Raw genomic sequence first — 13,996 nt, forward strand, 5'->3', positions numbered from 1 at the left:
GGAAGTCATGTCTGCAGACACGACCAAAGACTCCTTTCTCATCAAAAAGTTTATTCTTTCCTTTTGATCTAATGGAGCTTGCAAGTTCACCAGCATGAAATGAGCTGCAGTCCTAAAAAAAAATTAATTAGGTTTTAAAGTGCCTCTACATGTATACTGGAATATAGAAATATATTGCCAACAACCAACCAAAAAAAAAAATCAATAATTAATATTTGGCATGGCTTCATTTGTGTCTACATAAGTTTATAAATTTGTATGTGCCCCTGGTGTGGTGAGAGAAGGCTCCCAAATAATTATCACTGACCATCATAATGAGGTAATCAGATAGCTCCTTGTTATTGGAAAGGAATAGCTACTAGTAAAATTAAGATATTTGCACAGGACATTTTTAGGCTACTGTTTCCAATGTGATGTGGCTTGATTTTTCTTTATTAACAAACCTTTGAAACCTCAGAAGCACGTTCACAGTAGCCATTTACAAAATTGTCAACATCGTCTTGGTCTGCAAACATCAGCTGTCCATGTTTTGGAACTCCTATTGATTTCAGTCCCTGGCATTTCTTCCTGGAAAGACCAAAGCATGCATCCATGCTCTCTATCAAAATTCCATTTTCCTGCAAGTGAAAAAAATATTGTGGTGCAAAATTACCCAGGTTAAAAAATTGTACATAGGGAAAAATTAAATTTACCTTAGAAAAAAAATTACCTGCAACATATACCTTTTATACATTTAAGTAATTCAATCAAAAGCACTTTAAACACTGTTTCCTAATCTGTAAAGGGAGTTTTCTGTTTTGAATATCATTAAATATACTGAATAAAGTAGGTATATGTAGAGAGCGTACAATTCAAGGTCTCTGCAATCAAGTGTACATGTAAAATATCGTGAATAAAGGAAGATTATTTGTTAAATACCTTTGGACAAAGTGGACAAACTGTACCATTCCAGAGGTCTGGGAAGCACTGAGTCATTTTCTTAATTTGATACTTGAAGTACCTACATGTACATGTACAAGATTGTATTTTCATAACGATAAGAAAATAATATTGGTAGCCATGTATAATACGTTAGGGTATCATGCTAGTCATGTATAATAGGGCTAGCTATGACTACGGCTATATGGGTACATGATAAGAAAATATTGGTACTCATGACTACATGGTACCATATTTCATAATAAAAATTAGTATGCAATTAATTACCTGTACTCTTCAAAAGATGCTTGATTTAGGAGTTGATATATTGAAAAAACCTGTCATAACAAAAAACTTTAAAATTTCAATGAGTTCAAAATTTATTCATCCATGTATATTAGCTATAATTTGAGAGGGTACTTGTTTGATGCTAGCCTCATAGCCATAGATATAGTATACACTACAAGTCTTATTAGAATTCACTTCATGCTTAAAATAAATTACACTTAATAAATAGCCATTATGTTGTTTCTTTGAGAAACATCTTTTCTTTGGCAGGAATTTCTTCATCTTCTAGCTAGGGAGTGATTAAAATAATGTACAACATGCAATGTGCATGTACTCGTGGGATCATAATGCACATGATGAAAGGTTTCATCAACATGAAAAACTACTGGATAATTAGGCAGTGCATTTACTGCTCTTACCATTCTTGGTTGTAACGAGGGCCTTAACAGTTCAACGGCTTCACAAAATTCTCTGAGGGAAACTTTGCAGTGCAAGAACACTGTTTCCATCAGATCCATTAAATAAAATGTGAAGGCTGTGGCAGGTTTATCAGGAGATGCTGGCCACAAGTTGTTCTTTATTAGTGTTGTGGTTGGGTGATAGCAATTACAAAACCAAACTTTTTTTGAATACTGATTGCCTACAATTAAAAATAAAATGATAACTGAATGAAAACTTGAAAGGGATGTTATTTATTTCAAAATGAATTCCAAAAAGATCCTATTATAATCAAAAAAATAATGAGCTGCTTAATCTATGGAATGCAACATATATGAAGATGATATGGTCGTCATCAGTGTTACATATATCTATACTAATCAGCAGACCAGGACAAGAGTACATGACTACCTTATCTTTAGTTAATAAAGTACCTTTCAGTTTCTTCAATTACAGATTATTATGTGCAAAGCTAAAAATAATTATCATACCGTGCTCATCAATACACACAATGTCTCTTGCTTCGGCAGATCCACAGTTGCATTGGAAACCTAATGGTAATCCGTTGACCACATAAGGGGTGAACATCCCCTCCTGAAATTAATTAAAATGTACAATAACATTACTTACTTTTAGATGAGACACCAGCAATATATTAATAAATCGTAATTATTATATGGCTGTGTCTCACGTAGACTGGGAACTACCAAATTCAGAAATTTGATCAATTGGCTGAAATCAATGTTGAAAGCGGTCTAGATTTTCCCATCTAGACCAGCATCTACACCAGTCTAGGAAAAACAGGTAAAAAGTATATAAAAAAACGGCATATAATACACAGCCATGTAATAAACATCTTATTAACCGAGCTAGGTCAGTCTGTATGGGAGAATCTTGACCTTGGTCACTGGTACAGACCTCACTGTATTCGGTCTGTACTGGTGATCTCGGTCAAGATTCTCCCATACAGACCTCCTGCTTGGTTAATAAGAACTACTTGAAAAGGGGTACAATGAATATTTTGATTCATTGCACTACAGACAGCATGACAGCTGAATTGACAATATACTCTATGTTACACAACAACAACAACACCTTGAATGAGTCATAAGTACATATTTACAAAGAATTGATTACAATTAAATAATTACATTCAGGTAGAGGCCCTAACTAATAACTAAAAGAGCTAATGAGGTGTTAGGACCTTTACCTATTTATTAATTAAAGGTACAAAAAGAATATGAAAGGAGTATTGCGCTAACATGACATGAGCATACTCGCACAACACAGAAACAACACAGACACAAAAACTACACAATTAGTGCAAATCTCTGATAGTTGAAAAAAACATAATCAATAAGAGTCCAGGATTTTTTCCTTGATACAAGCTTTAAACATTTTTAGCGAAGAAACAGTTTGTAATAGTTTCTCTACTGAGTTCCATATTTTTGTACCTATGAATTTGATAATGAATTTGCCATAATTTGTTTTTGCTTTTGGAAGATACAAGTTTTTCTTTGCAGCAGATCTTGTTTGATAATTACACCAGGTTTATATTCGTATAGTTTTATTTGGATGAAAATTAAAACTTTTTTTCTTTTTTAACTACTTTATTCATATATTCCTTAATAACTGATATGCAATAGATCAGCTTACAAAAAAGGGGCTAGAATAATAATGTCAAACAAAAGTTTGTCCCACAGCAGTTCGATCGTCCCCCATTTTGAATATTTGAGAACATGCAAATAATAATAGTAATAATAATAATAATAATAATAATAATAATAATAATAATAATTAAAAGAGAAATTGCAAGAATGTAGAACATGAGAACCGTGCAGGTGGTACCAATTGTTGTAGGATCATTGGGAAGTGTAACAAAAAACTTGGACAAGTGGTTGGGAAAATTCAACGTCAAAATTAGTATTCCGTTACTTCAGAAGACTACGTTACTGGGAACAGCAAGGATTTTGGGAAAGGTGTTGGATACCTAGAGTGAAGAGAAAATCCTAAAGGACCCCTGGTCACGGGCTATGACTCGCTCCCTTAGGAAACAACCCGGAAAAAGATCATCCAGTTCGTTTACTATAATAACACCTTTATTTAGGCACGATAATGTTTAAAGCTGAACAGCTTGTGGGGTCGTGTGTAAATGCATATAAACTCTAAATTAAATAAATTCAAATGATGATGGTTTTTGAGGAGAGGGGAAAAGTGGAGTACCCGGAGAAAACCTCTCGGAGCAGAGTAGAGAACCAACAAACTCAATCCACTTATTACATTTCGAAACTCACCTTCCATTTTTCCAAAACATGAAAATGGTTCCTCACACTGTGCAAAATATTAGCACATTCAAGGCAGAAATACTGCTTGGGGCCACAATATTGACATCGCAGTGTTGCTGGTTCTTGGAGGCAGTAAACACATGTTGTGTCTGTCGGAAAACAGCATTCCTCCACATAAGAATCAAACAACCGTCTTCTTATGTTGTCCCATTTCTGGATGTTGGCGATATGTCTCTTCTCGTACGAAGATAGACCAGAACCGTTCTCACTAAACTCCTCAAACGAGAAAGGTTCGACGATCTCAGGTTGTTCATTTTCAACTGAACAGGTTCGTGGGGTACGAAGCGTGGATTCCGCCGTTAGCGAAAAAGTTTTCCTCGATTTCTTTCCACTTTTGTCTACAAAAGTAGCGTCGAAAGAAAACGGCTTAAGCCGCTTTCTGCTCATTTGAAATTATGTAAATAAGCCACCGTCGATAAAACACACGCTGGATAAAACAAAGGAGGATAGCTCTTGTTGATAGAACGACCGAAATGAAATCTGGGAATGTTTGACAACGGGAATGCCAAGAATGTATTTTGAAGTGGGCTGAGCCCAGCAAGGGAAATTTCTTTCTCCGGGATGAGCCCATTTTCTCTGAGAGAACCGGGTGTTTTTTTAGATGCAGTGGAATAGCCTCTCATATTTTCGATGCAATGAAAGTAAAAGTAGAAGCTCCATAACTGTTATGTATTAGAGGCCTACGGAAGTTAAGGTTAGATACAAATCTAGTGTAATGGCTATCGAAGTCAGAAGCTAGAGGTAGAGTTCAAGAAAAAACTTGCCGGGATGCCTGTTGGATTGTTAATTATTTTATGTGCAAAGAGTGCTACACGAGCACGCGGCCCATAGCCACGCGCTGATATGTCAATTTATAACATAGTAACGGCTAAACGTTTAGGAAGCGGGAGGGACACACAGTGCTCGTTTTGTTGAGTGAAAGTCTAGGTATATAACAATATTTAATATTTCTCGTAAAAAGTTTGGTGTCTAAACATGACCCATGACCCTTAATATGCGATGTTATCTTTTTGTGAGAGAAAGGTTTCTCGCTAGCTATAGTGTCGGTTATTATTTGTCGTTTTTCAAGACAATTTCGCAGATTACATATTGACGATAACGACCTCGGTATGATCACTAATGCGGAAACGGAAGAAAAGAACGATGAACCACTACCTCGTTTTATGTGACGACTTAAATTGCTCTTACAAGCTTTTTCTTACCTTAAAATATTTTAAAAGTTTTGTTCAGATTTTTTAAATTCGAATTTCAGCACTCTAGGAAACTTGAATCGTATTCGATTGACGCCAGTTAAAGACTGTTGAATCAATTAAATGAATTAGTGGTAACGAGTTGCCAATACACGAATTGGCTAATACTGCGTCTAAATGAACGCTGGGATTGGCCGAGCCAGTACCAGGTCGCTTAAGGGGTATGTTGTTCCGCGGCCTCGATCTTTGTCATTGTTGTATGAGATGCAAAGCCAGAAAAGTTTGGTAAACTCACAGAAATTGTGTGTTTGCAAACCGTTCTTCTTTTCATGATGGGTTGGGGAAATCTTTTATCTGTGTGGGAATGTGAAAATGACCGTATTTTATCATAGTACAATTTACTTTATCCCCCCAGAAAGCTCTGGCAGTGAGTTTTCTACAGTCCCACTTCCCTCCCCTCCCCTCTTTTGTACTCTATCGGAGACGAAAGAGTATAAAGGGAGAGCACAAACTTACCAGTTAACAAATGCATACTACCATTTTCAGTTGAGTGAGAAGCGACGAAAGTTTGGCGACCAAGTTTTGAGGTTAAAATATTATTTTTGTTTTTGTTGTTTTTGATATAGGCGAAGTGTTGTTTGACTTTTTTTCCAAGATGGGGGTCACGTTGACGGTTAACGGTTTAAAAGAAGCCCTTTTGACAGTTGACGATTAAATTTGAGGTCATATAACGGTTAACGGTTAATTTTTTGGAAAGTCGTTTATAAGACCAACTAAACGCGCAAATTGCGCTGTCAAATTGAGCTGTCATTTTCATAATGACGTAGTTGTTTAGAACTGTTAATTTGTAACACCTATTTGTTAGAGATGACTATCGTTTTCCGACACCGGAAGTGTTTCCACAACGGAAGTCAGTTTGGTCGCGGAGTTAAAGGACTTACGTAAATGTATAAACAACAGATGTTGACCCCAGTTTAGGCAATCGTTTAGTTCTTAGTTAAGGATATCTGAGACATTTGACGGCTAACATTGGCTTGCTTATTTTGACGGTTGACGATAGAAATATTGAGTTTTTGACGGTTGACGGTTGATATTTTGGCCATTTCACGGTTGACGGTTAACCCCATTGAGACCCCCTTCCAAGTTTGACAGTTGGCGACGCACAGCTTTTGAGATTTGGTTACCAAACGAATAAAATTGCCCCCTGACAACCTTATGGTCAAATCCCCGTCCCAAAAGCTTGTCCGTGTCTCACCCAACTTAATCGTAGTAAATGTTTAGACAAGTTTAGAAATTCTTAGTCCTAAGAAAAGATAAACAAAGTGATATAACTAACTGACTTGACTAATGGCGACATTGCTTTTGAAAGGGACTGATTGAATATGGCTGCTCCAATGGAATATACTGAGGAGCAATTGAATTACTACAGGATCTGTTACATTGTCACTGATGTACTAGCTGAAGGCCTTCGAACAATCTTCAAACAAGAATGGGACAATCGCTACAAGGCAACCCTGGGAGAATGGAAAGATGCACCGAAAAATGGAATGGACTTTGAGAGCCATGAATCCCCACGAAACAGAAGAAGAAACGCCCTTCTCTTGAAAACTATGATCAATGGTGACAGAGCGGAATGGGATTGTACCACGCTGTTTTATGCCATTCTTTATTCCGATTGCATCTGCAGTCTCCATCCAGCTGTTCAGTCAAATGTGGATGATCTCAGAAAATTTCGTAATGAAGACTTTGCGCATAGACCACAAGGCTTCCTATCCAGCGGAGATTTTCGAGATGCGATTTTAAAGGTGCATACTGCATTTAAAGCACTCGGTCTTCCCACTCTACAAATCCGTGCAATCCAAACTCAGACAAGTTTCCCCACGAAAGAGTTAAGAAATGTTCTGAAGAAAGTTGACAACCTTCAACAAATGGTTATAGAGAAGGAAGCAAAACTTGAAGAAAAAGAGAATCAACGACAGACCCTTGAAGAACAGTTGCAAACCAAAGTCTTCCCATTTTGTATTCTCCCTCCTGGACCTACACATGACGTCTTCCCTCGCAGATCGGAGGTTGATAAAATCACACAACACCTCATAGAACTCAAAGATGCCAACAAAGACAGCTTAAGCACCTTGTACTTATCCGGAAACCCTGGAAGTGGAAAATCTCAGCTGGCCCGTTTAGCAGCCAAGCGATTTTTCGATGAGAGCAAAGAAGCTCCCTCTGCGATTTCATTTGTCATGACGCTCAATGCAGAAAGTTCAGAAACACTTTTGGAATCGTATGTCTCCTTCGCTCGACATTGTAAATGTCCAGATTACTCAGTTACAGACACGCGTAATTCCAAAGATCTGAGTACAGACGAAAAAATTGCGAGTCTCAAGACGCTAATAAGCGCAAAAATTGAGCTTTACACGTCGTGGTTGCTGGTAGTTGATAATGTCACTAGTTTGTCTCATGTACATACGTATTTGCCAGGTCCAGAAAACCAACAGTGGGCGAGGGGCCAGTCGCTGATAACAACACAAGACACCAAGTCTATTCCTCTAAAAAGCTTCTTCACTCAGCACATCTCAGTAAGCAAAGGAATGCTACCTGATGATGCCTGCTCCTTGTTAAGGCTCCTTTCTGGTGTCACTGATAACGAAGTAGAAAAAGACATTGCACGAACTTTGGACTACCAGCCATTGGCCTTGGCCAGCGCCGCCATATATGTAAAACAGGTTCGAGAAAGTAAAATAGCTTCAAAATTCCGCTGGACTGACTTTCTGAAGAAACTTGAAAAAGGCCAGCGAGATACAATTGAGAACATTCTTGCCGAAACAAACCCGAGTTACCCAAAAACAATGACCACAGCGACAACACTCGCCTTGGAAAAGGTAATGAAATCCGACAGAGTTCTAGATCACTTGTTCATTTTTCTCTCTCATTGTGTACCACACCCAATACTAAAAGATATTGTCGTCGACTACATCATGGAAATGGAAAAGGAAAAGGAATTGGAAGATGAAGATGCGATTGGGGTAAAGATAAGTCGATGCCCACTGTTGTTGTTTGACGAAGAGGAGAGTGGTGTTTACATTCGAGTGCATGGAGTCGTCCATTACGTTGTTAATTCAGTAAGAAAGAAATCTGCAAAGGATAAGCAACTTAAATGCATACTAAGAGCTGCTTCATCCTTCTCCAAATTCAAGGATCAAGATTCTTTAGTCGTTGGCACAAAAGCTGTTCCTCACCTGGCAAAACTGATTACAGACTTTGAAGATTTTTCTTCTGAAGAAAGAATATCTCAAATGGCTCAAATTGATAACCTGACTTCTCAGGACTATTCTAACGTCTTTACAACCCTCGGAAAGATGTGCAGCGAGCACTCTCAATATCCAGCGGCAAGAAGCTACTTTTCAGCAGTCCTAGAAATCGCCGAGTTAAGAAACCCAAGTGATGAATTACAAAAAACAGTTATTTATAATAACCTGGGCCTTGAGCTCGGACATCAGCATGTTGATGTCGCAACGTCTTACAGTAACCTGGGCCTTGTCCACAGGCAGCTGGGTGACCTAAAGCAGGCAAAAGATTGTCACGAGCGAGCGCTGGATGTTCGGCTGAAAAAGCTCGGACCTGACCATGTTCATGTCGCAACGTCTTATAATAGCCTGGGCCTTGTCCACGAGCAGCTGAATGACCTAAAGCAGGCAAAAGACTGTCACGAGCGAGCGCTGGATGTTTGGCTGAAAAAGCTCGGACCTGACCATGTTGATGTCGCAACGTCTTATGATAACATGGGCCTTGTCCACGATCAGCTGGGTGACCTAAAGCAGGCAAAAGATTGTCACGAGCGAGCGCTGGATGTTCGGCTGAAAAAGCTCGGACCTGAGCATGTTCATGTCGCAACATCTTATAATAACCTGGGCCTTGTCCACCGGCAGCTGGGTGACCTAAAGCAGGCAAAAGACTGTCACGAGCGAGCGCTGGATATTACGCTGAAAAAGCTCGGACCTGAGCATGTTGATGTCGCAACGTCTTATAATAACCTGGGCCTTGTCCACGAGCACCTGAATGACCTAAAGCAGGCAAAAGACTGTCACGAGCGAGCGCTGGATATTAAGCTGAAAAAGCTCGGACCTGATCATGCTTCTGTCGCAACGTCTTACAATAACCTGGGCCCAGTCCACCAGCAGCTGGGTGACCTAAAGCAGGCAAAAGACTATCACGAGCGAGCGCTGGATGTTTGGCTGAAAAAGCTCGGACCTGAGCATGTTCATGTCGCAGCGTCTTATAATAACCTCGGCCTTGTCCACGAGCACCTGAATGACCTAAAGCAGGCAAAAGACTGTCACGAGCGAGCGCTGGATATTAAGCTGAAAAAGCTCGGACCTGAGCATGTTGATGTTGCATTGTCTTACAGTAACCTGGGCGCTGTCCACAGGCAGCTGGGTGACCTAAAGCAGGCAAAAGACTGTCACGAGCGAGCGCTGGATGTTCGGCTGAAAAAGCTCGGACCTGAGCATGTTCATGTCGCAGCATCTTATGATAACCTGGGCCTTGTCCACTGGCAGCTGGGTGACCTAAAGCAGGCAAAAGACTGTCACGAGCGAGCGCTGGATGTTTGGCTGAAAAAGCTCGGACCTGAGCATGTTCATGTCGCAACGTCTTATAATAACCTGGGCCTTGTCCACGAGCACCTGAATGACCTAAAGCAGGCAAGAGACTGTCACGAGCGAGCGCTGGATATTACGCTGAAAAAGCTCGGACCTGAGCATGTTCATGTCGCAACATCTTATGGTAACCTGGGCCTTGTCCACAGGCAGCTGGGTGACCTAAAGCAGGCAAAAGACTGTCACGAGCGAGCGCTGGATGTTCGGCTGAAAAAGCTCGGACCTGACCATGTTGATGTCGCAACGTCTTATAATAACCTGGGCCTTGTCCACTGGCAGCTGGGTGACCTAAAGCAGGCAAAAGATTGTCACGAGCGAGCGCTGGATGTTCGGCTGAAAAAGCTCGGACCTGAGCATGTTGATGTCGCAACGTCTTACAGTAACCTGGGCACTCTCCACAGGCAGCTGGGTGACCTAAAGCAGGCCAAAGACTGTCACGAGCAAGCGCTGGATATTCGCCTTAAGATATTCGGTCCGGAACACGTCAAGGTAGCCGATACTTACATAAACATGGGCGATGTGCACATTTATCTCGGTCTCAGCCAAGAAGCAAAAGGGTGTTATGATCTTGCGCTGGCGATTTATGTCAAGAACTTTGGCCTTGAAGATGAGAAAGTGAGATTTGTTCAGAATGCACTTGCTCAGCTACGTACAGCAGAACTGAATATTGGTAACACATAAAGTTCAATAATCATAAATTCGTAATTCTTTAAAGCGTTAGGCTTGTTACTCGTAGATCAGCGAAGATCAAATCGGAATTGAGAGTTCAAACAAAGATACAAAGACTTCAACTTACAGCATACTTATACAGATTAAGTCAAGCAACACCTAACTGTGGTGCATTGTAATGTAGAAAATTTTAGAAACAACAGAAAATTTCCCTGTAAGCCAGACTTCTAGCGATCAACATTACAAGTTAAAGAGCCAGTCAGAGTGCAGTCAGTTGCGTTTGACACGTGCTGTAACCGATCTGCAAAAGGCAGAGCATAAAACCCCATTCAAATCTCAAGAACTTTTGCAGGCTCACTCTTGAAACCATTGCAACATTAGACTAAAAAAGGCAGAATATTCAAAAAATTGAAACGCCCTGTGGTTTTTTCCCCCTAGATCACGACACTAGTAGAGAAATTACGCTTCAAACTTTCACCTCAGATGTCTCTCTTCATCCTTGCTCAACTCTCAAAACGGGCACAAAATATCTTTTGCACAACATAGTTTCATCCTTGCTGATATTAACCGGTCTATCATCGAAGTTCGATCGTCAAAATGCATTTGGAGTAAGTTCGGCTACGTTGATCTCGACACGTCAGCTGGACGGTCCTCAGCGATAGTTTTATCATATTTTGCTTTAAAAAAAGTGGTTTTGGAGTATCAAGGATTAATCCTTTCAATTTTTTTAAAAATTGCGCCATATCAATTATTATTAAAAACTGGATCGTTGGATAATGCAATTCAAGACTTTTTATGGGCTTAGCCGTTATGATATAGGAGCCAATATACCATAATCTACAAATATGATAAGTGTACGCGTTGGCTTAAAATTAAAAGGGAGTTAAAAAGAAGAGAAGAGAAGATTTGTTTAATATCGCAATGGTGTTTTTAATAAAACAATTATTCCACTCGCGCTTGTTGGATATGAGATGACTGTAGCTAACTCGGCGCTACGCGCCTCGTTGGCTATCTATCATCTCATATCCAACAAGCGCGAGTGGAATAATTGTTAAATACATACTGTTGCTATGGATTTATAGGCGTCTATGTGACATGCGCAGATGTTATTGAACTTTGTCTATGTAATATAGAATTAGACCCTGTCACTGGCTGTCAGGATTTTAAAATATCGTCTGTGACTTTATTGCAATGAACGGTGGACTTTTCTCGGAGTATGGTTCCTCTAGAACCTATTAAGTTTAATTTCTAGTTTTGACATCGAAGTAATCCTTTAAAATTTGAAAATTGTTCGTAGTTTAAATCATCTCAACTATAGTAACTTTTGGCGTGCTGTACGTATTGTAATATTTAACTAAGGAGGCTAATTATTAAAGGAGTTAAGTAATGGCTCTTCTGCAGTCGATGGTGTTGCGTTTTGGTGGTTGAAAAGATTGGTTGTTAGAACTGTAGATAAAACCTATAATTCCGTTTGGCAAAAACCGCGCGAATGCACAGAATCCGCATGCCTCTAATCATACTCCATTTGTCAGTCATTTTCGCGGTGTGAACAGGAGCCTGTTGATACACAAAATGAAGCAGCAGTGTAGGCCAGTTTACGTAAGGAGCGCAGAATTCGAATGTGTGAAATCCTAGCTACGCCACTACTTGCCAACCTAAAAAGCCCTTGTTTCCATAAGCATCGAAAAAGCTCTTTGTTATATTCGATGCCCAATCAACCAAGATAATGGTTTGAGAAACAAAGCAAATCTGCTTTTGTTTGAGGTGAACAGAGCCTGGCACTATGGGAGGTCGGTTAGAGCTCGAAAGACGATTGTCGCGTGTGGTTCGCAGCATCCTCCTGCGCGCATGTGTCGTGTTTACCTCCGCTGGCCTGAAAATGCCACGTCTCCTTCGCAGCCGTTCTTCAGATAATAGCTCAATCGTAACAAACAGTATTCCTTTCCCTTTGTCTGAGGGTATAGACCCTGACAGATTGCGCTATTAAAAGTGGCACATCATTCTTATGTTTTTAATTTTTTTTTTGCTTATGGTCCTTTGCAGTAAATGGCTTGAACCCGGGGGTAACATGTGAAGGTGTAGTCTGATCGTCCGGGTGAGTGTAGTCCTGAGAAGGACTGTTGTCGGTGGTAGTGACTGACGTTTCGACAACCTGTGTGGAAGTCATCATCAGAGTCAAGTGAATGATTGTTGTCAGTAGAATGTTCTTATCCCAGTTCGTGTAAAATGATCGGTTGGTATTGCCGTGATGTTATAGGCTGTAAGACTTAAGTGACGTAAGTCTGTCGTGATTGGTCTGTTTCGATCTGTCGGTAAAGTTAGGTCGTTCTTTTTCGGTCGTTTGTGATGTTTATGTCGTGAAGTAAGATGCGCGAGATGTTTTCAGACATGCCTTTTATGTACGGTATGGTTGTCGTAGAGGTTGCGGTGTCGTTTGTTTCGGTAGTCGTAGTGGGTCGGTGAGTGTTTCGTCGGATGAAGTCGTTGTCGTAGTTGTTCTTCGTAAAAACACGGTGAACGTATTTGTTTTCGTCGCATAAGCTGTCTGTCGAGTCGCATACTAGTTGTGCGCGTCGTGTTAGAGTTCTGAGAGTTGTGGCTTTCTGTGATGTAGGGTTGTAGGATGACTCGTCTAGTAATCTGTCGGTGTGTGTCGGTTTCCTGTAAACTGTCGTCCGCAATGAGCTGTCGTTGTGGCTTACCAGGCAGTCTAGAAAAGGAAGTTTGCCATTTTCTTCGACTTCTCTGGTAAACTGTATGTCAGTGTTTTGTTCGTTAAGGCGGTGGTGGAATACGTCAATTTTGTCGTGTCGAAAGGCGGCGAATGTGTCGTCAACGTATCGTAACCAAAGCCATAACTATCAGAACTCTAACATGACGCGCACAGCTAGTATGCGACTCGACAGACAGCTTATCCGACGAGAACAAATACCTTCACCGTGTTTTTACGAGGAACAACTACAACAACGACTTCATCCGACGAAACACTCACCGACCCACTACTACGACCGAAACAAACGACACCGCAACCCCTACGACTACAGCAACCATACCGTACATAAAAGGCATGTCTGAAAACATCTCGCGCATCTTACTACCCTTCAATGTCCGCGTCGCCCACAAACCCATCACCACACTACGTCAGTTACTAACCAACGTTAAAGACAAAGACGAACCGAGGAACAGACAGGGAACGATTTATAATATCAATTGTTCCGACTGCCAAGTCTCCTACATCGGTGAGACTGGCAGAAACCTCACAACAAGACTGACTGAACACAGACGGGCGACGAGGAAAGGTGATGTCAGCAATCACATTGCTGAACACCATCGACTTACCAACCACAACATTGACTGGGGCTCTGCGCAATGCCTAACCTACAGCACTGACTATTTTCAATGACTGACTCTGGAAAGCTGGTTTACTAACTTAGAACAGACTCCCCTAAACAGATGTCAAGGCTTACCCGCTCCATACAAACGACTCATTCAC

At 40.5% G+C, this 13,996-nt stretch overlaps 2 protein-coding genes across 2 annotated transcripts; one reads left to right on the forward strand and one right to left on the reverse strand.

Moving 5' to 3' along the window:
- Positions 1 to 450: 450 nt before the first annotated feature.
- On the reverse strand, positions 451 to 4,500 carry LOC148730114 (uncharacterized). The gene is made up of 5 exons (XM_088759538.1): positions 3,939 to 4,500; positions 2,136 to 2,238; positions 1,626 to 1,846; positions 1,207 to 1,256; positions 451 to 617 (listed from the first exon to the last, which is right to left on the reverse strand). The coding sequence occupies exons 1-5, from the start codon at positions 4,374 to 4,376 to the stop codon at positions 602 to 604; spliced, it is 828 nt and encodes a 275-aa protein (XP_088615664.1). The 5' UTR covers positions 4,377 to 4,500; the 3' UTR covers positions 451 to 601.
- Positions 4,501 to 4,613: 113 nt separating this feature from the next.
- On the forward strand, positions 4,614 to 11,906 carry LOC111322091 (uncharacterized). Its single transcript, XM_022925137.2, has one exon. The coding sequence runs from the start codon at positions 6,562 to 6,564 to the stop codon at positions 10,513 to 10,515; it is 3,954 nt and encodes a 1,317-aa protein (XP_022780872.2). The 5' UTR covers positions 4,614 to 6,561; the 3' UTR covers positions 10,516 to 11,906.
- The last annotated feature ends 2,090 nt before the right edge of the window (positions 11,907 to 13,996 follow it).

Source organism: Stylophora pistillata, chromosome 5, assembly GCF_964205215.1.
Source record: "Stylophora pistillata chromosome 5, jaStyPist1.2, whole genome shotgun sequence".
Lineage (NCBI taxonomy): Eukaryota > Metazoa > Cnidaria > Anthozoa > Scleractinia > Pocilloporidae > Stylophora > Stylophora pistillata.